The 23,357-nt window shown below is 38.4% G+C and overlaps 1 protein-coding gene across 3 annotated transcripts; it reads right to left on the reverse strand.

Moving 5' to 3' along the window:
- Window positions 1-959: 959 nt before the first annotated feature.
- LOC308587270 (bile acid receptor-like) lies at window positions 960-21,830 on the reverse strand. Of its 3 annotated transcripts, XM_081194741.1 has the most exons (11): window positions 21,517-21,819; window positions 13,593-13,770; window positions 11,653-12,015; window positions 10,648-10,788; window positions 9,259-9,386; window positions 9,070-9,174; window positions 7,917-8,016; window positions 6,391-6,519; window positions 6,025-6,126; window positions 5,478-5,591; window positions 960-4,921 (listed from the first exon to the last, which is right to left on the reverse strand). In XM_081194741.1, exons 2-11 carry the CDS (start codon window positions 13,681-13,683, stop codon window positions 4,683-4,685), a joined length of 1,512 nt encoding a protein of 503 aa, XP_081050867.1. In that variant the 5' UTR covers window positions 13,684-13,770; window positions 21,517-21,819; the 3' UTR covers window positions 960-4,682. The 3 variants fall into 3 exon arrangements, with proteins under 3 accessions (XP_081050867.1, XP_081050866.1, XP_081050865.1); XM_081194740.1 differs by having other exon boundaries at window positions 9,070-9,386; window positions 13,593-13,700; window positions 21,517-21,830; XM_081194739.1 differs by having other exon boundaries at window positions 9,070-9,386; window positions 21,517-21,828.
- Between the last annotated feature and the right edge of the window lie 1,527 nt (window positions 21,831-23,357).

Here is a 23,357-nt window from a genome sequence, read left to right on the forward strand (position 1 = left end):
TTTGGAAATGTACATCCAGGGGTTTTTTTCCTTTAATTTTTTTTTTGGGGGGGGCTCCCAAGAGATTGGGGCCCTAAGCTATAGCTTGTTTAGCTTATACACCAAAGCAAATGACTGCACTATTTTTTTTCCCCGTTTAGAGCTGCTTCAGGAGGCTCTCAGCGCAATCCTATACAGCTCTGCCCAGAAGTAAGTTCCTACCCTAGTGCATAGAGGACTGCAGCATTCATCACGTCTGGAGGAGTCGGCTTTCAGCTGAGCCCAGCTCAGAGAGGGACTTCTCCAAAGACCCTGTTCACAGAATGAAACCGATGGCGAATTGAATGGCGGGGGGAAAGTGAGTGTCAGAACATGGGCTTGGCCGGAGGGTTGCTTGCATCCAGTGTTAGACCTACTGACATTAAGACCCGTTGAATATATTCAAATATATAAAAGGATGTCACATAGAGGAGGGAGAAAGGTTGTTTTCTGCTGCTCCAGAGAAGCGGACACGGAGCAATGGATCCAAACTACAAGAAAGAAGATTCCACCTAAACATTAGGAAGAACTTCCTGACAGTAAGAGCTGTTCGACAGTGGAATTTGCTGCCAAGGAGTGTGGTGGAGTCTCCTTCTTTGGAGGTCTTTAAGCAGAGGCTTGACATCCATATGTCAGGAGTGCTCTGATGGTGTTTCCTGCTTGGCCCTTGTGGTCTATTCCAACTCTATGATTCTATGGTTCTATGATTCTATGAAATGAATGGGCATGACTAACAGACCCATTATTTGCACTGCATTCTCTGAGTAGGAGGACTAACACTGAATATAACCCAGAGTAGCCGTGTGTCTTGCCTTACATTGGACAGCCCTCTGTTTGAAAGGCTGTCCTCACAAAGTCAAGTTTAAAGTAAAAGAACCATAAAGGAAAACAAAGGCCTTGAAATTATCCATGAAGAGTTAAGCACCTGGACAGCAGACTGAGTTATTTTATTTGTTTGTTACAATTTATATACCGCTTGATTGTAACAAGAAGCAACAAACAACCTCAAAGTGGTTTCATCTGGTAACTTACCCCTCTTATGGTGAGATGTGTTGTATTTCTATTTAAATTTAATAACTTTTTTTATAAAATACAAATAGGCAGATGCAGATTTTAATGCACATCTGCATCACCTTTCGCACTCTTTCTTGTTACTGCACATGCAACCACCCTAGAGAGCTGCTGTCAGTCAGTTTAGGTCAGGGATGGGGAAACTGTGCCTTCCAAAGCTTGCTGGACTCTCAGTTCACCAGTGATCTCAGACTCTCAGCATGGCCAGTGATCAGTGGTAATGGGAGATGGAGAGCCCAGCAACATCTCTAGAACCACAGATTCCTCATCCCTGGCTGTTGGCAGTGCTGAACTACATGGACCAATAGCTTGACTCACAAAAAGGCAGCATTTTATGTTAATAATAATAATAATGTTTTTATTATTTAATACCCCACCCATCTGGCATGTTCCTAATATGCAAGGCTGTCACTTTAAAACACCTTTAAGATTCAGCTCACTATCTCATCCAGAATGTAGTGGACAAAAAGGTGAAAATGAATTATTTCCCTTTACTGTTCTCATTTTTTTAGTGTTCATCATAACCAACTGTAACTATTGATATGTTTACATACCATGCTAGGTGGAATGTCCACATTGTTAGAATGCTGATTTGTCTGCTCTGAACTAATATGTCAATGACAAAGATACCTTATGTCAGCCTTCCCTAAACTGGTGTCCTCCAAATGTTAGGAACCACAACTCTCCTCAGCCACAACTAGTGGCTAGGGCTGCTGGGGGTTTTAATCCAAAACATTTAGGGGCGGGGGAATCAAGATTTGGGAGGGTTGACATGGCAAGGAATCAATCAATTGTGACATCCAAAAACATGCACATTGCATCTTTTATTAAAACTTCTCCACATCAGCTTCTTAATGCAAGAAGGAATGTAAGAGGGCAGATTTCACAGCCTGCAGAAAGGCACAAAAGATCATGATTGGACTGTTTATTCCCCCACCCCTCCCATATTTAAAACAGAGACAGAGAGCTTCTAATTTCATTGGAACACATCATTTCCCCGTTTTAAATTTGAATACCCATGAAATTCAGAAAACTAGTTTTAACGTTAAAAAAGCCAGGCAATCTAATTACTGCTCTCCTATATCACATATAATTTGATTCTAAAACTGGAGAGTAAATAGGACCACAGTCTCATATTTTAAGCAAGCCATGCTGGGCAACACAATCTGTGTTAAGGGCCAAACTGGATGAATATTTGTGCATTTATGTGTTTCTTACCAGGGTTAGCAACATAGGTGTTTTATTTGCAGAAATTAGCATGGGGATTACTATTGGGCTGGATCTAGACACATCAAAAAAGCATTTCAGTTAAACGCCTTTTAAAGTTTGTATGAGAAATCGGATTGGGGAAAATGGAACTCCACACCGTCATCTGGTGTCACAGGTTTGGAATGCATAAACAACATATATAAAGTGCTTTTTATTTGCCAATGTGGCTGAGTCCTTGTTCTATTGAGTTGTAATCTGCATCAGACTTAACTTGGCTACTGTTTGCAGAAAATTGAAAGAGAGGGCTTGAAGCTGATTTGGCCTTCAGACTAAAATACTGACATTCCTAAAGCTTGCTGCATGTAGACTAACGTATAGGTCCCACTTAAATGGCATCTTTGAATCTGGATGGATGACTGAGAAAATGGGATACTTGGAATAAGATCCAGGCTTAATTAGTCATTTATTTATGGCAAAGGTCTATGGCAAAGGTCATGTGGTAAAATTGGGTCATGGTTGTGGTCTTAATTTTCTTTTCAGTTTCATTTCTATAATTCTTTGGTATCTTTTTCTTCGTATTTTTAACAAAGCATGATACGACTTTAAAGCAAAGGACCATCATGTTGGATGACTAATGATACATACAAAAAACAACTATCTTACTGCAGAAGACCAGATTGATAGTGCATTTATTACACTCAAATATATATCTGAAAAATATAGACCTATACAAAATATTTCATGTATTAAAATATTAACTATATATTCAGATAAGTTATTTACATTATATTTTAGGTATGAAAAATAATTTTAAAATGCAAAAATAACATAATATAAAAATGCTGAGATTTTTAAGCCATGTTTTTAAAATATTGTTCTAATATCAGGAATTTATATTTTGAAACTGATAGCTGAAATCTGTTTCAAATGTATGCTACTACATTTGGAAATTCAGTGAACATTCCATTTCAACTTGTAGCATTAACTCACTTCTAGTATGAAATTAAGTAAATTTCTACTTACACAATTAAGGTTTAGCTACACAGTTCTTTTGATTTTGATCCATAGCAGCAAAGGCACTGTACATCAACAAATTCACAGTTTTAAAGGTTTGTTTATAAGCATTCAGAAAAAAATACTGCAACATTTAAGTTTCAAGAAGACTAAAGCAAAACTGGTTCATTATGGTTTATATTTAGCAAAAGAACTGAAGCTGTGAAGAGATGTCCACAAAAACAGATGATAATGTTGAACCATATATTGTAGCAAATTGTAAACAAAAAATTCAAACATGCATGGGGTTTCACTAATTGAACATCCATCAAACTAAATTACCATTGCTTGATCTAAAGGGGGGAAATACATAAAATAATAGCAGATATAGTGAGTTATCTTTCCAGTGCATTCTGTAACTGTTGTTACTGAAAAATTTAATCAAGGACAGACATCTGGACTTAGTACTGGTTATTCTGGCTGTTCCTCAACTAGAACTGGCAAGTAAATAAAAAGATATAACTACCAAATTATTAAAATTTTGGTCTAAACTATAATCAATTAACTATAATCAGTTTGTGGGTTACCAACTATCCTGGGTGATTATAATTTACTACTCTTTTTCAAAATTGTGTGATATACTAATTACATAACCGATCATTTCATTATTTTGTTCTCTAATGGTTATTAGTTAACTTTAATGTTTAATTGCTTACAACTTTGACAAACAAGACGGTGAGTGTTGTGATGTGAATAATGTGGTTTGGAGACATGTACATGTTTACAACAGAAGCACCAGGATCCACTTCAAGTCACTGAGAAAGTTATGTGGTCATAATAGTTGCAGTATCCATCTAAGCCGTAATATATTTCTTATGGCCCATCAGAGCATACACATGTGTAGGCTTGACAGGGCAGGGATCCAGTTCCCTGCTCAACTTTCCATAGTCTCCTGTGTGCTGCCCTATATAAAGGATTTTTCTGCTGTCAACTGTTCTCCCACTCATTTAAAACCTTCCTGGGCAAAGAAAGATATACTTTCTAGAGGTGTCAAACAGCACATGTAAAGAACCTGATCCATACCATTTTAAGCTTGTCTTCCAGATACCCATGCAATTGTGGCAATAAGGTTATATAGGTTATACATGCTCTGATATCTTTTCAACTGCAACAAATGTGTGTGTGTGTTTATAACACAAATGGTATTTTCAATCCTCTCACCAACTGATCTACCTAGGCTTTGGAGCACAGTATTATTTTTTTTAAAAAAAGAATCTATAGCCATTTAACATAAATGGGATTTTTTTTTAATACAAGCACAACAATTGGGAAAGAGCATATTTTGAGGAAAAAACAGTCCTGTGTAACAACTTAAGTAATTGGCAGATTGTTTAATGCAAGTCCCATATTTCACAAAGTACAGGTATCCGCTTAGGATCCTTTGTTCTCCAGCTTATTAGGACTTCTGAGTGGTTGTGGTTGAGGGTTCTGAGTTCAGTGAGTCGCCCTATGAGACGGGCAAAATGTTGTGGTTCTTCAGGGTGATATATCTTTGAATACTTGTACAGAATTCCTAAAAAGGGTTCCTGGAGTTTCTCCACATGTTGTTTGTTTTTTAGGAGTGGACGATCTGAAAAAAAGGAAAATTAAAATTACATGATCCTATGCAGAACTCAAACATATATTCTCCCAATGTGGTCATGATGCCATAAAAGTATTGAGTGTTATGTTATTTCCAATCCCCATGAGCTTGCACTTATGTAAAATATTTCTGTAAAAAAATATTTTTAGCACTAAAAATGATCAGGATCTGATAGCACAATCTTCTGTCTAGCTACTCAGAATTGTCCTTTGAAGTTTATTAGTGTTTATTTCTAGGTAATGCTGCAATCCTATACCCCTTTACCAGGGGGTAAACACCATTAATTTTAGTAGGTGGTATCCAAGTCCGTCCAACCACCTGTGAAACAAAATTCTGCTTTCTTCTGCCCCTGCAACCCTCTATGCACCCCCAGAGGATCCTCTTAAGCAGCTCAGTGCAGATTTACTAACATGTAAGTTCAGTTGCAATCAATGGAACTTACAACCAAGATATTAAACCTTGAAAGTATAAATACTTTGATATAATTTTCTTTGACACTATTCAGTTTTAGTATTTGAACACTGTGTGTAGTTGCTCTATATACCTGAAAAAAACACAGTAGTTGCAACAAGCAATGCATATTCTCTCTCTGTCACATTGAGTTCTCCCATGCTCCTGTAGAAATAAAATAGTGCAGTGATAAACTCCTCAGTGATACCTGGAAAAAAACCAGAAGATATCAGATGGTAGCTAGACAACATATAATTGACTTATTTATAAGATTAGATAACATATATAAGATACATATAAGATTATAGGTCAAGCCACTCAGAGGAAAGGGAGTGGAGATAAAATATTAATATGCGAGAAAATACCAGGGTGCAGAATTAAGTTTTATCAGGCATTTAAATATATTAGTAGAAGAAGTCACGGATGTCAGGGTGCAGAGATCTAGAACATTCAAGAAATGCAGTCTAAAGTGACTAGTCAACAAGATCGATAGTCTATTCAGCAGTCTAATCAACAAAATAGATAGTCAAAGAGGTATTCTGGCTGAAAATCAAAAGTACCTTGCTATTAAAAACTCAGTAATCCAGTAAGCAATGATTTAAAAATTTACTAAAAGTATATTTGTGGGACAGCTCAGTTACCTGTTGTAGTAGTTGATGTTGGGCTTTCTTCAGTATGAGACAGTCCTAAGTAAGTACTTTTATCTTGAGCACATATAGCACTGGCAGAAAATTTTACTTGACCTAGAGCAAGGGAAATGAAAGTCTATAAGAGCAGATTTTCCCTTTTAAAGTTACCTTATGATTATCATATTTTTAAATTTGTGTCACAATGTATCATTTGATAAAGTGAGAAGAAAGAACCATTTATCCCAAGGGAAGGTCATATTTGGGAAAGGCCTTAGGGTAAGCCATATCCTACCTCATCAAATGCATATAGTGAAGTGATCATGGCAAGCACGTATACGCATGAATTTATTAAGTTCATCTAATGCTAACATAACTTACTTTCATGGAATGATGACTGGCATTCAATCCCTTGCTCATTGTATATCTGGGCAGAACGTAAAAACATTGTTTCAATTGTGGAGCCTTTCAGCAATGCAATCTGATCATCACTGGCTAAACTTTCGAACCCTATAGAGAAATGAATAGGTAATCAAATTACATTGATTTTTGATGGTAGGTATATTTCTGAAATTTGACAGCTCTTTACTTATATAAGCTTTTAAATCTTGCAAAGAATACATTTTTTTGAGAATCAGATCTAAAGTTTTAAATGTCCAGCTACAGACACTCCCAATTATATCTTTTAATAATGATACATTGATTCAAAATGTTTCTTTTTGTTTTTGTATTTTTTGTATTTTTTCTTATTTGTTAAAACTTAATAAAATATTTATAAAAAAACAAAACAAAACAAAACAAAATGTTTCAAGTTTTAGGAAAGGTGAGGTAGGAACTTCTATTGGATCTGGCCATTTTCCCACTAAAAATCTTATGCTGCTTTTCTCTTCACTGTGGAAAAAAGTCCTTAGACTTCTAATGTCACAGTGCTATCATACTCTTTCAGTTAAGCAGTACTGTAATCTATAAGCTTTTTAGCATTAATTCAAAGATACCTTTTAAAAAAGTAATAATAGGGGTTATAAAATGGTGCCTACTACAAAGGTAAATGTGTGCCAAGCTGTAATAAAGTTTGTTTTCTCAGTACATCACTGGGTATATCAAAACAATGTAGCTTTAAAGAGTCAGAAAAAATCCCCTAAGGGTCCAGACACCAACCCATTTTGGCCAGTTGAAACATTTGGAATGTTCATAAATGCCTTGGGTGCCAGTCACAAAATGGCTTCTTTGAAGGCATAGCAAAACACAAAATGGCTGCCATGTCTAAAAGAGCACAAAAAGAGACAGGACCACAAAAGGTTGCAGATATCAGCCTTGCCACATAAATGGGGAAAAGGCACTTATATCAGACATTTCTGCAGTCACAGATAAAAGCTCTTTGCAGCTCTCCTCTGTTCAGAACAGAAATAAGGGTGGGTGTTTAATGTTGATATTCAGTGAAATGTGGGCATGTCTGAAAGGGCATGTTCAATGCAAGAGAGGCTGAACCAATGTAAACAGGAGCAGAATAGGAAAAACAGTCTTGCAATCTGGATTTTGAGGGGATATATAGAGACCTTATGTGAGCACCATAGGAGGTATTGGTGGGGGCACCTGTGCCATGATATTTATTCATAAAATTTGTATATCACTTGATTTCTGTTAATTGCATCTCCTGCACTAAGGTATATACATTTGTGGAGATATCACAACCCTTCCATTATTTCAATATCATTTCAATAACAGCAGTGGACTTTCTGAGAAGAAAAAAACTGGAATAAGCACTGGGAAAAGAAGAAGGGTTGCAAATGGATGATGATGATATGTGCTCACACACCCAGCCCAATAAAATGTGAGTGGCATGGCAGTTCCATGCTAAATGCATAGTGTAGAAGCACCCCAAGAAAATTTCCTGTGGAATGCATTACCTGGAAGTCTTTTTGTAAAATCCACTAGTACCTGGACATGAACCATAGCTGTTTCTGAAAGATGTAGGAAGTTCTCTTCAGGATTGGCAGTTTCCTGCAACTAATTAAAAACATGTATTCACAAGATAAACCAATAGAAAGTTAGGGGTTTCTTTAATTCATAAAATTTATACACTGCTTGATTGTGAAAAACTTCAACATGCTTTACAAAAAGATCAAACAATGAAATTGGCAGTAAAAACAGTTTAAATATGTTTAAAACATTTTTTTAATGCAGTAAACTAAAAATAGATTAACACACAACACACTACATATCTGGGTCATATAAAAGGACATACAAAAATGTCCTTAAAGGTAAAGGGACCCCTGACCATTAGGTCCAGTTGTAACTGACTCTGGGGTTGCGGCGCTCATCTTGCTTTATTGGCCGAGGGAGCCAGCGTACAGCTGGGTCATGTGGCCAGCATGACTAAGCCGCTTCTGGAGAACCAGAGCAGTGCACGGAAACACCATTTACCTTCCCACCAGAGCGCCAGAGAGGTACCTATTTATCTACTTGCACTTTGACATGCTTTTGAACTGCTAGGTTGGCAGGAGCAGGGACCGAGCAACAGGAGCTCACCCCGTCGCAAGGATTCGAACCGCCGACAGGCACCAAAAAGTGTACAGTGAAGGTTCCTGCCTAATGTTAATAGGCAGGGAGTTCCAAATTGTAGCTGCTGCCACACTTAGATTGATTTTTTTACAAATGCAGAACAGGTATTATGTGGCACCTGTAACAGTGCTAGTTCTACAGACAGAAGCAGTCAAGTGTGCATATATGGCATAAGATGATCTCACAGGTTAACTGGTCCCAAGCTGTTACAGCCTTTATATATTAATAGTAACACATTGAACTTGGCCCAGTAGTGAATTGGCAACCAGTGCAGATCTTTGAGCACTGCTAGTGTATGCTGACAAGGCCTCACTCCTGCCAGCAATTGTGCTGCAGCCTTCTGCACTAACTGCAGCTTCTGGATCAAGTGCAAAGGAGGCCCCACATAGAGCACATTTTAGTAATCCAGTCTGGAAGTAACCAAGGCATGAACTACTGCAGCCAAGCTTTCCCAGGCCAAAATTCACATTTGCTATATTGCTGTTTATGAACACATACAAACTTCTTTGCTTCCTCCAAGGGAATTGTGCATTTTTGATGGGCAGCCAAAATATGGTCAATGAGCTGATGTTCTCCAGGAGTCAGTTCCATTCGCTCCTGCACCTTAGAAAGAAAGATGTGCATGTCTTTAAAGCAAAATACAACAGTTAAAATACAACAATTAACATTACTTTTAAAATACCCTACTTTTAAAGGTTTTGTTGTAGAGGATACATGCTTGTTGTCCACTCCCTCAACTTCCATTTTGATGCTACAAAGGAAGCTACTCTTCTTTCGGAGGCGCTTTGATTTACACTGGACTTCTGTTAGTAGACCTGTAAGAAATGTAAACCAGAGGGGGAAACAAGAAGTTCCAGAAAGGCATTGATTTCAAGCATGTTCCCTTGCAAAACATTTAACAGTATATTCCTAAGCCATGACTACACCAAAGTAAGTCCTACTGAATTCAGTGGAGTTTACTCTCAGGGAAGGGGTTAGGTTTATAGCCTAAAACTGGTTACTTATGAGATTATCAGCTGCAGGCAAACCACCTCAGATGATAGGAAGCTGCCTTATACCAAAACTCCAGGGTTTCAGACAAGTCTTGTTCAGTTTTACTTAGAGATGCCAGGGATTGAACCTGGGACTGCTTGCATGCAAAGCACATGCTCTACCACTGTGTTGTGGCCCTTTGGTGAACAGCAGCTCCATTTTCTAAGAACACATAACTTGCCAAGTTTTTAATTAATTGATTAATTTTTAATATTTTCACACACCTTGATTTTTAAGTCATTGTTCAGCAATATGCAGCCCGATTCAGTAATATGCAGAACCATCTTGATGGGTGGGGTGGAGCCTCTATGCGAGCTTCAGAGCAAGTGGGTCACTATTGCTTACCCTGAGGGGTAAGGCTGCAGAGAGGTTGGTGAAGTGCAAACACACCACTGGTGCATTTGCTCCATGCCCACTGCCTCATCCCTCTTTCTCTCCTGGTAAGCTCATATAGCACCCCCAACAACCCACTTCTGCCTGATCCTATACAGAACCCCACTTCTGATGACAGCCCTAGTCTTCTTAATCTAATCAGTGCTAGAATAATAGATCTGGCAGCCACCATTTTTAATTTTCAATAAAGCCCTCTGTGTAGCATGGCTCAGGAGCTATGTGAATAAATAGAAGCTGCCTGCTGCTGTCTCATATCAAACAGAATGCTGCCACCAAGTAAGTCTTCTAGAGTTCACCCATATAGGAGGGAGGCTATCAGAGGTAGAGAACACTTTGTGAAGGTCCCACTGTAACCAGCCCTGTGCATTCACCCAGACCTGGTTAGCTTCAGCAGAGTTGTTAAATAGCTTTATACCATGAGATCAAGTTTAGAAACATGTTTCTAAGTACAGATACCTAGCAGAGGTGGAATTAAATACCAGATGTACTCTAAAGACTAGGAAACTATTCTCTTAGTGAACTCCCCCCACCCCACATGCACACATACTACTTTGGGAGGAATACCATTAGTTGCCTTTAAACATGGCAGGAAAGCAAAATTCCTTAACTCAGCAGCATGTCAGAATTTTTTGTTGTAATTTGGGCACTCACATTCAGCCAGCATTCCCACAGCTTTACATTTCTTTAGGCGACACTCCTGACACTTCCTCCTCATATACATATCCATTTCACAGTGGCCACCATTCTTGCATCTGTAGATGGCATTTTTGGTGATGCTACGTCGAAAAAATCCTAGCATACACATTTGGAACAATGAGCATAAAAATGAGAAATGATACAGCTGATAAGACAGCCTGTTACCCTCGCATGCAGTAGAGGATGCTGTCCCGTCACCATTGTTGGAGTAAGATTTAACTGCCAGTTAAATGGACTACTCTCATCATCCCTGGCCATTGGCCATGCTGGCTGAAGCTGATGGGAGTTGGAGTCCATTAGCATCTAGATTCTACCAAAACATCCTCCTTCTTAGCCCTTCATTTGTAAGCCAGAGCTTGGGACTTTTCTGTCCAGGTTATCCCCATGGAAACCCATGCTGCTTGTCCTTAGGAACATAGACAGCTTCCTTATACTGAGTCAGATCAGTAGTCCCTCTGATCCTGTGCTGGGTGGCAGCTATTCTCTAGTATTTCATACAGGATAGAATTGCCATATTGACACCAGCTTTTGGAGCTGTTTCCACTGATTTTTCCATCACATTTTCATACATCTAGGTTTTCCCTGACATTTTGCCGATTCGGCAAAATTCCCCCCTGGCACCATTTTTACACCCCATAACCAGGACATATCAGAAATTTTCCTGATGTATGGCAAACCTAATACAGGACATTCCTAGGCTGACTTCAAGATGCTGGAGATTGAACTTGGCACCTTCTGCATGCAAAGCAGATGCTCTGCTACTGAGCTACTGCTCGTATCAAAGCTGGGTGTCTATCTTACTACCAGAAATGTAGTCCAACAAAATATGGAAGGCCATAGGTTCTCTGTCTCTGCCTTATGCACTAGACCTTTCTCCCCAACTTTAACTTTGCACTAGACTTTTCTCCCCAATTTTAACCAGCGGACATTCTCTGATTCACAAAATTATTTCCCCATTACCTTTGCAGCCTTCACAGGTGAGTGCGTTGTAATGATATCCTGAAGCCTTGTCCCCACAAACCACACAGAGCTCTTCCTGTCCCTTTATTCGCAAGGCAGAGTGACTAAGCCTGGGTCTTTTGTGTCCAAGATATCCTCCCCCATCATTCTGGGCACCCATGCAGGTGGGCTTACTGAGTTCACAATTGCTGATGATGTATTGCCCATCACTGTATTGAGAATCCAAGTTGTATGTGCTGTACTGTGTTTGGGGAGATGGAGTCTGTAATGCTGCAGGAAACTGAATGGTTGAATACTGACAATAAGGAGCAGCTTGGAAGTCAAGATCTTGCAGTGGATAACTGATGTGTTCTGGGAAGGCATCTAGATTATTTTGAAAAATCACATAGAAAACAGTGGATTAGTTTAGGATTTTACATCTCTAAATTATAGAATATAGTATAACAGAATTGTTTGTAGAAGGGCACCCTGTGTATACAGTTCTGCTGACAATATTACCCTTGATTAGAGGGTTTACTGTTAATTTAAAAAAATGTTAATAATAATAATAATAATAATAATAATAATAATAATATAATAATAATAATAATAATAATAATAATAATAATAATAATAATAATAATATTATAATAATAATAATAATAATAATAATAATAATAATAATAATAATAATAATAATAATAATACTTTAATTATTTATACCCTGCCCATCTGACTGGGTTTCTGGGTGGCTCCCAACAGAACACTAAAAACAAAATAAAACTTCAAATATTAAAAACTTCCCTAAACAGGGCTGCCTTCAGATGTATTCTAAAGGTCAGATAGTTGTTTATTTCCTTGACAACTGATGGGATGTCAAGGTGGGCACCACTACAGAGAAGGCCCTCTGCCTGGTTCCCTGTAACCTCATTGCTCTCAGTGAGGGATCAACCAGAAGGCCCTCAGCGCTGGACCTCAGTGAATTTTATAGTCCAATCATAAAAACACTTACTCAGAAACAACTCTCTAAGTTCCATGGGAGTACATTTGCTTCCAGACTATGTTTTTGAGCATTCATCCTGATTTGTTTGCGAGCAGGTTTCATGACATTGCACCAAGGAGTTATTATTCCACACTTTCCAGTACATTTTACTATCACTTTCCTTACTGCAAAAGTTTTTTTTCCTTTGAAGCACATTTGTTGCCCAAGAGTGCTAAATCTAATTCTGCAATCTGAATTAGCCAGTTTGTGATTAAATCCCACTACAAAATAGCAGCAATCTGAAAAGCAGCCTCCTATCTGGTGAGTACGTTTAGCACTGCAGCCTTAGGCTGCAATACTTTGAATGCAGTAAGCCCCATTGAATCTGATAGACTTCTAAATAAACATACATAAGATTGAGCTGTAGGTTTTCAAAAGAAACTTTAAAATAATTTCTGCAAAGTGCTGTGGCATTTTGAGACACAACATCAGAGACTAGACTGGTTATGAAACAACATTCTGAAAGGAGGAAAGCTAAAGGGGTGAAGAGAGATGCATAAGAAATATGCATCATGTATTTTATATATATAGTATTGCATATAGAAATAGAACCTTTATATACAGCATATATATATAGGTTCTATTTCTATATGCAATTTATCAGGTGCAGGTATATATCTTACTTTATTAAATATATAATATAAAGGCCACAACTGGTCTTAAATTGTTTGAATATATCCTCTGAGAATGAAATTAACTGTTTAAGTGAACTTCATTGCATCCACACTGGAGTAGGTTTTTGGATCTTGTACTGTATATCTTTATGTAACCTGAGGGAATTATTTGATCCCCTCAATGCAGAAATGGCACACTGGATGGCTTTGAATGTCCTTCATGTATCAAACATATATTTAACAACTGTAGAAATTCGGTTCATACACAGAGAGACATGTGGATAATTGCCTTTTGCTTAACTCACCATAATACTGGATCGGATCACTAAGGCAGTACCCATCTGGTATGGTCACAAAGGTATTTGCCATAGTCTGCTCTAGCTCCCACTGCTTCATTCAGTTTGGAATGTTACCTGCTTTCAAAAAGCTTCTAGTTACTTTAAATTGAAGAGCCAATATGTTGTCAAAGGATAAGATTATTTCCTGAAACAATTTATTGGAGGAAAAGGATAAATAGTTAGAAAAACTCTACAGAGTGCAATAGAATTAGAAAGATTGTGTTGTGCTAGTACAAATACAAAGTTACTAAGGATCTGATTCTCTTGAATCTACTGTTCCATTAATCTTACTTGCTTTAAAGGGAATCCACATTTCTATTAATACTTACCCTCAATTATTCTCAGTTCTCACTCCAGCTATTAGCCTGGATCCTGACGGCCTCAGAATGTCATTATTTCTCAGTAGGAATGCAGTTGCTGGGAAATTACTTTTCTACATTTATTATTTCCTTTGCAATCAATGACGATCTACAAGGCCTGTATTTTTAGTGTCAGGTAAGTAGGGTGGCCATGTGTCCTACCTAAAAGAGGACAGCACCCTATATGAAGTGCAGCCTAAGGACATCTCTGTGTTTGACGATACCTTCTATTCAGTTTCATAAGGTGGGAGAGCATCTTGCCCAACAACTTAGTTAACTGATCTTAGTTAACCTTTGGATTACCTGGGCACAACCTTCTCCATTACTGTGATATACATTTTAAAAATAAATTATAGTAATCTTGTCTAAATTTGCATCTATGTTTATAAATGGCACATGCACATTTTATGCAAATCTATTCCCTTTTTTGACATCTTCCTAGTATAGGATTATTTAATTTCCACGCAAGGTTTATGATCAGTATTTGTTTACCTTGCTTGAAAGATCAGGTAGAAAGCTTGTTCTACAATGTTACTTCTCTCTCCTAATTGTTCCTTGGCTGATTATACCTCAACCATTTTGTTTCTGTCTGCCATTACTGAGAACACTGTGAGTGCAATAGTTTAAGCTCTCTCTGGCCTGACTGAGGGTGGACCATGTGGGTGGAGCCATTGATAAGGTTCTGCAAATCTCACTGAAAAGTCTCACAAGAACCTGAAATTTCAGATCTCATGAGATTTGTGCAAAAACATCCACACCTGGGGCTTTTAGCACTGCTGTTCAGATCTACTGCATTAGGAGAGAGGGGGACAGGTAAAATGAAGAAAAGTAATGAGATAATTGCAAAATATATATATAACAACAATATTGTGCAGAAGCCCCTTTAAAAACTAAATAACTATGCAGAAAGATCTGTCTAAAATTATCCCTAGCCTAATGAATCTAGTGGCTTCCACTAGTAAATTGAAAAAGGCTCATCCCTTCAAAGCCCAAGGAGTATCAAGATTTGCATCCTTTCATAGGTACCCTGAGAACATGCCAGTTACTGCAAGCCCAGAAAGAAGTAGTAAAAATGGCTAATTTATATGCAGTACATGTAAAAAACTAAGAAGACAGATAAAGAGATCAGTTGTCTAGAATGGGAATGAGCAATGGAAGATCATCCTCCCTGCCAGCACTTCCCTTGGCTCCAACAGTGATCTATATAAAAAAAATAACATGCTACTTCTCAACAATCTCTACCAGAGACCTCTCCTTCTGAGCTGGGTGACTTGTCAGAGAGTTCAAATAGCACATGATGCAAAATAGGGTCTATATCCTGAAAAGATCACAAGTAAAAGTTTGGAGTTTTAGGTATATATTATTAGATTAGTTATCAAAGATAAAAAAATAAACATTAAACTTAAGCAAAACAAAATTAGTATCTGAGATGAGATCTTCCCATTTGCTTAGGAGGCAGAATGAAAGATTTCTGTGGATTAATGTGCTTGTTAAAGAACTGAACTGGATAACTTCTGTACATATTTAATACATTTTTGGAAATGGGTTAAATGCCATTTTCATACATTTACAGGGAAGAAAGTTATGCCTTACAGTAATTTGTACAATGCGTGCCTGAAGCAAAATCACAAAGCATATTTCTGGGGAGAAGCACTTTCCAAAGCAGTTTAATAAAACTCCAAGGAAACAGATAAGAACACAGGGCCATCTAGACTAGAGAGCTAGTGCTGATAATATACTTTTGTTTTTCCTCAGTGAGAGGCTGATCCTACTGATGTGAAATCATGTGGGAAATGTTTTTTTGCAAAAAAAAAAAAAACTGTGAACAGGAGACTATCTTTCCAATCCTTTTTGATAGTATTTATAAGGTTTTTGAATTCCAGTGTGGGGAGTCACTTGGATTCTTCATAAGTATTCTTCATTGAATAAAAAACATTAGGTCGCAATTGGCCCTTTCTAGACCGTCTATTCACCATCTATTTTCTCTGTTTATTGCTCTTCTGGCAGTGAAGCCTCTGACACTGATTGACTGAGCTGATGTTTAGGCTCAGAATGTTCTTTTGCTCTGGACACTAAAGAGTTTGCAGTTAAGATCCTGTGAGGGAAGCCAATGTTGTCAGTTTGGAACTACTAAACCTTACAAAAAAGTACAGTAGGCTGAAGAGTTGGGAGAGGTCTGGTGTGTGTGGAAGCTGAGAGATAGCTTAGAGACAGAAGGCTCAGAAGCATGGAGGCTAAAGGGAAGGCAGTTCAGAATGGACTTAGAAAGGAACCTGAAGGTAGCTTTCAAAGGGTTATTAAAGAAAAATAGCAGAGGGGTTGGAACTGAGGAAAAGCACCCAAAAATGGAAGCAGGAAGAACTACCACCGATAGAAGAGTGGAGAATGAAATTAACAGACTACGCACAATTAGACAAATTAACAGGAAAAGTCCGAAACCGACGAGATCACAAGTTTACTGAGGACTGGAGTAAATTTGTAGATTATATGAAAAGCATATGTGATGAACAAATAACGTTTGTGGGTTTACAGGAAGTTTTGTGAAGAAATAAATATTAGAAACATTGTAAAAAAGGGGAACAGGAGGGAGTAGGTTTATTTAATACAAAAGGCAACGTTAAATTTAGAAATGCGGAAAAAAGATTAGAAAACAGAAGATTCGCGGATGAACTGAAGGAGGTCAAAATTATGCATTTGTGATAATACTGAAAATGTATGTTTAAATTTTGTATTGGAAATCAATAAAAAAATAATTTAATGGAACTGAGGAAAAGGGAGAAGTGACAGAGAAACTTGGCAGTGCTAAAATAAGCTACAAAAGGGAAAGGAGGAAAACAGGCAGCTTCCTTCCTTCCTTCCTTCCTTCCTTCCTTCCTTCCTTCCTTCCTTCCTTCCTTCCTCTCTCTCTCTCCCTCCCTCCCCACTCCCTCCCCTCCCCCCCAAAGGCTACTTCCCCTCTTGGCCAGCCCTCCAGGGGCTGCATGCAGTGAGTATGCCCCCCACCACTCAGGCACACAGCCCCTCCTCCACAGCCGATTCATGCAGATAAACTGAGGAGTGGCGTTATTGCCCCTTCTCCACTTGATCTGTCTAATGACCAGGAATATGCCTCCCCATGAGGGCATCGGGCTTTGCTCTGCCCGGCACTGTATGTCCTTTCCTTTTTATTTTATTTTTATGTTTTGCCAGTGCTAATTAATGGGGTCTTAGTGGGGAAGGAAAAATATTTTGGGGGATAGATCAGGCACCTGAACTGGAGTTTAGCCATCTCTCGGTTAGAGATGAATGTATTCTGCCATTTATGCCCCTGCCTAAGTAGGTTTGGTACATGAAAGCTTATACCAGCCATTACGGTGCTACAAAATTATGTTGCTATTGTGTTCTGGCAATTCTAAGGATGTAGCAAAAGGCAGAAGCAAAAAGAAAATTGGGGGAGGGGGTTGAATTTCTCTGATCAGCCAATACTTTGTCTCCAGACCTCTTCTTTTAATGTAGTTTGTACAGCAAGGATTGCTGGAAGGGCAGAAAAAATGTCTCATGGCCTGTTCAATTTTATTTACAGATTTCTAAAAAGACATTTTTCTGACATGTTCCTCAGACATCCCAGCCCCCTTCCACCATAGAGCAGGAAAAGGTGAAACTGTATAGTATGACAAGAATGCTGCCACTTGCTATCTCTGTTTGTAAATGTTTGTTCAAAATAGAAGTGCCTTGATGAATCATGCAACCGTTATCAATGGGATCAGTTGAGCATGTACAAAGTCTACATGTTTTAATCAGCAAATACGCACTTTAAATGGAGCATTGTGTGATTTAAATTACATCATAGTTTTGAATATTGCTTTGAGGGAAATGTTGCTCTTCCTTTAACCAATTCCTGAACAAAATAAAAGAGATAGCAAGGAACTAATTCAGTCACAAAAACAAATCCTTCCTCATTCTCCAGCCTAGGATTCCACTGCTGCCTTTGCTGCACACAAACCACAGTGTGTATTCTTCATAACAGGCATGTACTGAATCATGCTGTGTGATTATATATTATGATATACATATTATATTGAATGCTAAATAGCACTATATTTTTGTATGATTAAATGTAGCATAAAAATCATTGGTAATTTTAAAAAATGCAATAGTATTTTCTGAACTCAGAAATAAAGTGAGCATTGAACACTTTTACAGGTGTAAACTTCTACTGAAAAATTTCCACTTTAGCCTGTGTCTTTAAAAAAAAAAGTCTAATTGTAGGAAGGGAGGCAGCTGAGGCAGCTGGAGGTGTGAAGGAGAGAAAATGGAAAGAGCAAAAATGGAATTGGTTGATGGGGAGTGCATTAGAGAAAGAAATAGAGTGAGGTGAGTCTCTGCCCTCACGTACTTTTGGCTTGGACTCTGCTCACTACTGGATGCAGCCCCTGGAAATTCCCTTCTGTGAAATTCAGCCTTTGGGCTAAAATAGGTTTCCCACCTTTAATTTAGATTGAAAATGTGAGTAAATGAGCTAAACCTGTGTCTAGACTGGCACAGTTAGTTTGTTCTGCATTAGCTAAGTGCCACTTGACAACCCATGCATTCAGTGTCATGGATTAGTTGCATGTTTAATGTGTGCAAATGTACAATGCATAAAATTCTTTGTATTTTCCCATTTTCAGGGGAGTGTAACATTGCATATATTGCCAAAATGACATTGTCCATTCACAAGAGGGAAGTCTAATCAGATTTGGTACAAGAGTACAAAAGAAAATTAGGGCCCCTTTACCCCCTGTCATAGAACTCCAAAAACAGCCCAGTAAGGACTGGGTATGCTCAACTGCCATGGAATGCTGATTGATTTTTCTGTTTCTGAAATGATTATTCTGGACCCAGGCCGGTAGAACATATATCTGAGTAAATGTAAGTAGGATTTGGTCTGTCACAGTGCAAATTACTACTACTACTACTACTACAGGAATGTGTAAGGAACTTTACAGAGTGCAACAGGACATATCCCTGACCTATCCCTGATTCCAGGGAAATAACAAAGGAACAAATTCACAGCCATAGTGCAAAAACAAAGGTAAAATAAAATCCTATACAAGTGTTAATACTAATATGTGTTCAAAGGTAAAATCTAACCATATGGCCACAAAATCTCAGTGGAATCCCTTTGGAGAAAATACCAGTTCTAACAAAGACACTGCTCAGCTGCTAGCGTATTATTAATGGCAAAAAATATGCAGTGCTTGCTGTATTACAGCATATAGAGCATAGGTCTTGCAGGATACCCTCCAGGGAGTACTTCAGAATGTTTGAACCAACAGTATATTAACATCTATCGTAAATATTTTGACAGTTATGTCAAAAGGGAAATTTCTTCACCAGGGAGAATTTTAGGAATTCAAGCTGAAAGTCTTCTCACATTTCTGAAGTGCACTCATATCCTGGGAAAGAATATGAGGTTGCAGGGCAACCAGATTTAGGCAGTAGATTTTAACCTTGATTTGGATCCTGTCCTAACCTTTTCTTCTGCTCCACATACTGAAACTCTAAATCATGGGTGGGCCAATATTAACTAACTAATGCATGCTTTTGCGTGCATTATCTTTTGTTACCTTTTGCTGCTATCAGAAGAGAGATCAAACTATAATTCAAATACTTAATCGTACAAAGAAATCTTTCATACTTTCAAAAGCCTGGAAACCATAAATCGAAGTGTGCCTGTAGTTTAATAAGCTTCCAGCTTAGGTTGGTTCTTTCTTAACAGAAAATACCACAACAGAAATATCAAGTGGAACGGTTAAGGGTTTTTGTTTTGTTTTGTTTTCACTGCAAACAAGACTCAATTTATGCAAGTAAATACCTCTAGGAAACTGAATAAATCCTGTGCATTGATCATCATGTGTGGCAATCACATACACATTTTTTGTGTACAGTGGTGGGAAACAATGCCAATTGTGGCCTACTAGTGTGTATACAGAGCCATCAAAATACATTTGTGTGTTATCATCACACAACATATGGATAATACTGTACTATTTTGCCATGTTTGAAATGATCCTCATTGGGCCTTACTTCCAAGTTAAATGTGCCTGTGATCAGAGATCCAACTCTTAACAAATCTCTATATTATTGGCATCTACAACCACAATGCGTTCTGAGATGCATTCACAGTAACAGAAGGATTTTGTAAAACCTTGTCCAGTTACCTTTTCAATTCAGTGTAACAACAACTCCCTCATTCCAACAGCACAAGGATTTCTACTTGTACAAAGGAACTTCTTTCTTTGTGGGCCCCTTAAATGTGTCCTGGGGGTTCACCAGCTTTCCAGAGTAGACTTGAGGGAGGTGCAAGGAAAGGAGAGGGTGGCGGAATTTTTAGTTGCACAAGCATAAATCCTTGTGCTGATGGAATGAGAGAGCTGAATATCTCCCAGTGTCTCCACTAGTTCTATCCTGAATACATTGATACACTCATTTTATATGATCTAATTGTACTTTCAGGTTGCTGTTCTTTTTTACTTGTGACAATAATGCTAACTGAGCATGCCTGGCACCCACAATCCACGTGGCAACTATACTTACATCTCTGTTGACTACTTCTAGCCAATGGACTATTAGGTTCATGATGGGTGCAATATATACTTTTTAAAATGTTAGTTTTCCTTAAAATGCACTAGTTTTCCTTCTAGTGTATTTAATAAAAAGGAAATTATTATGGTGTGGTAACTCACTTCTTCAGAAACTAGTGCATGGCAGGTTTTTGCAGAGCAAATGAACCTAGGGGGCAACTTTTCAAATTGCCGCTGTAAATTTAGTGATCAGCAGCAATTAGCAGGTAATAACATTTCCCTGCTGACAGGATGATCTTTGGGGGAACTCTTAGCATACGTAATAATTTAGTCCCTGACTATACTCTTTATTAAAGACCAAGCTACTCCCAGTTGGGGCTAGATTGTATGCCTGGCCAAACATTTTTTCCCCAGAATGTTAATTTCATTTCGTTAAAACCCGATAAACACCTGTCCATTTTAGATAACAAATTTAGCTACCAAATATCTCATTCTTAAAATACTAAGACTAAAACTTCATAATTTCAAAATTCATCACACATTAGCTAAGTTGCAAAATCCAATTCTCATGTAAAATGAAAATTTTATTGAACTATTAAAATGATTCAAATGCACTGTGCAGGTAATATCCTCTAGTAGGTATAAATCTAGTATGTGCCAACAACCTGTGCATGCTAAAACAAAATAGGCTCTGCTCTCATTACAGACAGTTAAAAGTTCTGCTTGTAGACTAATATATACAGTAAATGACACAGCACTTTAGACCAAGAAAATAAAGCATTATGGTGGTGGGAGGGGGAAAGAACATATTGAAAATAAAGCATTAGAAAGTAAAACTAACTGTTCAGGTGCATATTTCATTATAATTAGCACTGCATTTAGAAAATCAAACGCCAAACTTGATATAATCATCACATCTCCCAAGTATAGTTGTATGTCAAGACCAGACAATCCTAAGGCATTTACAAAAAACATTAAAATACTTACAGTGCCTAGTTCCAAGGAGCTGTTTTCTTATAGTTCCCCTTTGGGGTGCATCTGGAGCACAGAGAGCCTTTTCTGTATTTATCAGTTTCTTTACATTCACATTGGCTCCAAACACTTTGCAGAGCAGCGCTTCACTCTATCTGAGAGACACAAACTTCCCACACAGCCGTTCTGAGGGTCAAAGCAAGGGCAGCAGCAAGACCACATAAATCAAATAATAACTGAATAATCAGGGACAGAGGCCATTGGGACCCACACGTCACATTTTCCCAGCAACCTCTCTACCCAGTTCTCTAGCAAACTTTTTTTGTTGTCCCAGTTAGAGTCTGGCATTTCCTCATTTTGATTGCTTCACATTTGACAATCTTCACAGTGCAAGGACCACTTAATTGAAAGAAAAACAGCAGTCATTTTATAATGTGAAACATGGTGAAGTGGTTAGTGTATTGAACTCTTGACCAGGGAGGTGGACTTCTTGAGCACATAGTAACTAGCTGAAACCAGATAGCTAAACACTATCGCTTGGCTCCTCAGTGATTTAGATCAGGCTTCCTCAACCTCGGCCCTCCAGATGTTTTGAGACTACAATTCCCAGCATCCCTGACCACTGGTCCTGCTAGCTAGGGATCATGGGAGTTGTAGGCCAAAAACATCTGGAGGGCCAAGGTTGAGGAAGCCTGATTTAGATGCTGCTGTTGCCATAGTACCAGCCAAGGTGTCCAATGCAATGTTGAGCCCAGTGTTGTGGGATCATTTCCAATTGATAGGGCCTGAGGCAGTGGACACGATACTTGAAGTGATACCCCCAACCACCAGCTCATTAGATCCTTGTCCATCCTGGCTTATTAAAGATAGCCAGAGTGGGGTGATTGAATGGGTCACAGGTGTGGTAAACACATCCTTGTGTGATGGAATGGTGCTTGCAGGCCTCAAAAAGCCAACCTTAGACCCACAGAGTGTAACAACTATAGTCCGATTGCCAGCATCCAGAGATCTGATACATTTCAGTTCAGGTTCTTAAGTGAAACCAGAGAAGAAGCTGGTGCTCAAAGCTCATTGATAAAGGTAATCCCCCTACCTCCCGAACTTCATTGTGTTTACCTGTACTCCGTGTTCCTGCAATTGTTCATTACTGCGCTTGTATAAGCAAATATTTAACTATAGAGATTTGCATTCATAGATAAATTTAGTAAGAAAAAGAATCAAATATACCGTATTTTTCGCTCTATAAGACGCACCAGACCATAAGACGCACCTAGTTTTGGGAGGAGGAAAATAAGAAAAAAAATATTCTGAATCTCAGAAGCTAGAACAACAAGAGGGATTGCTGCGCAGCGAGAGCAGCGATCCCTCTTGCTGTTCTGGCTTCTGGGATAGCTGCACAGCCTGCATTCACTCCATAAGACGCACACACATTTCCCCTTACTTTTTAGGAGGGGAAAAGTGAGTCTTATAGAGCAAAAAGTAGGTGACATTCAGGTCTACAAGTGTAACAGGCAGGTGGATACCTAGCTAGGGGTGAACATTACTTTGGTGATCGTAGAAAAAAAGTTTGGGAAAATTCAATAATTATATTTATTTTATAATACAGGCAAAGACAAAGATCACTGGGCAAGGTCCTACATTCTGAACAGAGAAGAATTCCCATTTCTCCCCTTCATGTGCCCCCTAATCTGTTCCAGAGGGGGCCCCAATCTTCCAGAGCAGAGGTTGGCAAAACACAAGAGGCTGTAGAAGGGAGGGGATGAAATGTAAGTCCCTTTTGCACAACTAGAAATCCAATTGTATGTCATCCATTAGTCATATCCTTGAGAACTACTTGAAACCTCCTAATTCTAAAA

The sequence above is a fragment of the Podarcis bocagei genome, assembly GCF_964188305.1.
Source record: "Podarcis bocagei genome assembly, chromosome: 5".
Classification (NCBI taxonomy): Eukaryota; Metazoa; Chordata; class Lepidosauria; order Squamata; family Lacertidae; genus Podarcis; species Podarcis bocagei.

Bases quoted from the DNA above. Each gene is read 5' to 3' on its own strand.
- LOC308587270 (XM_081194740.1), bottom strand. From the start codon at position 13,683: ATGAAGCAGTGGGAGCTAGAGCAGACTATGGCAAATACCTTTGTGACC. The intron at 12,016-13,592 runs GTGAGTTAAGCA...AAAATAATCTAG, and splicing joins TGATCCGATCCAGTATTATG to ATGCCTTCCCAGAACACATC. The intron at 8,017-9,069 runs GTATGTGTTCAT...GTTTTTAATTAG, and splicing joins TGGAGGAAGCAAAGAAGTTT to TTGCAGGAAACTGCCAATCC.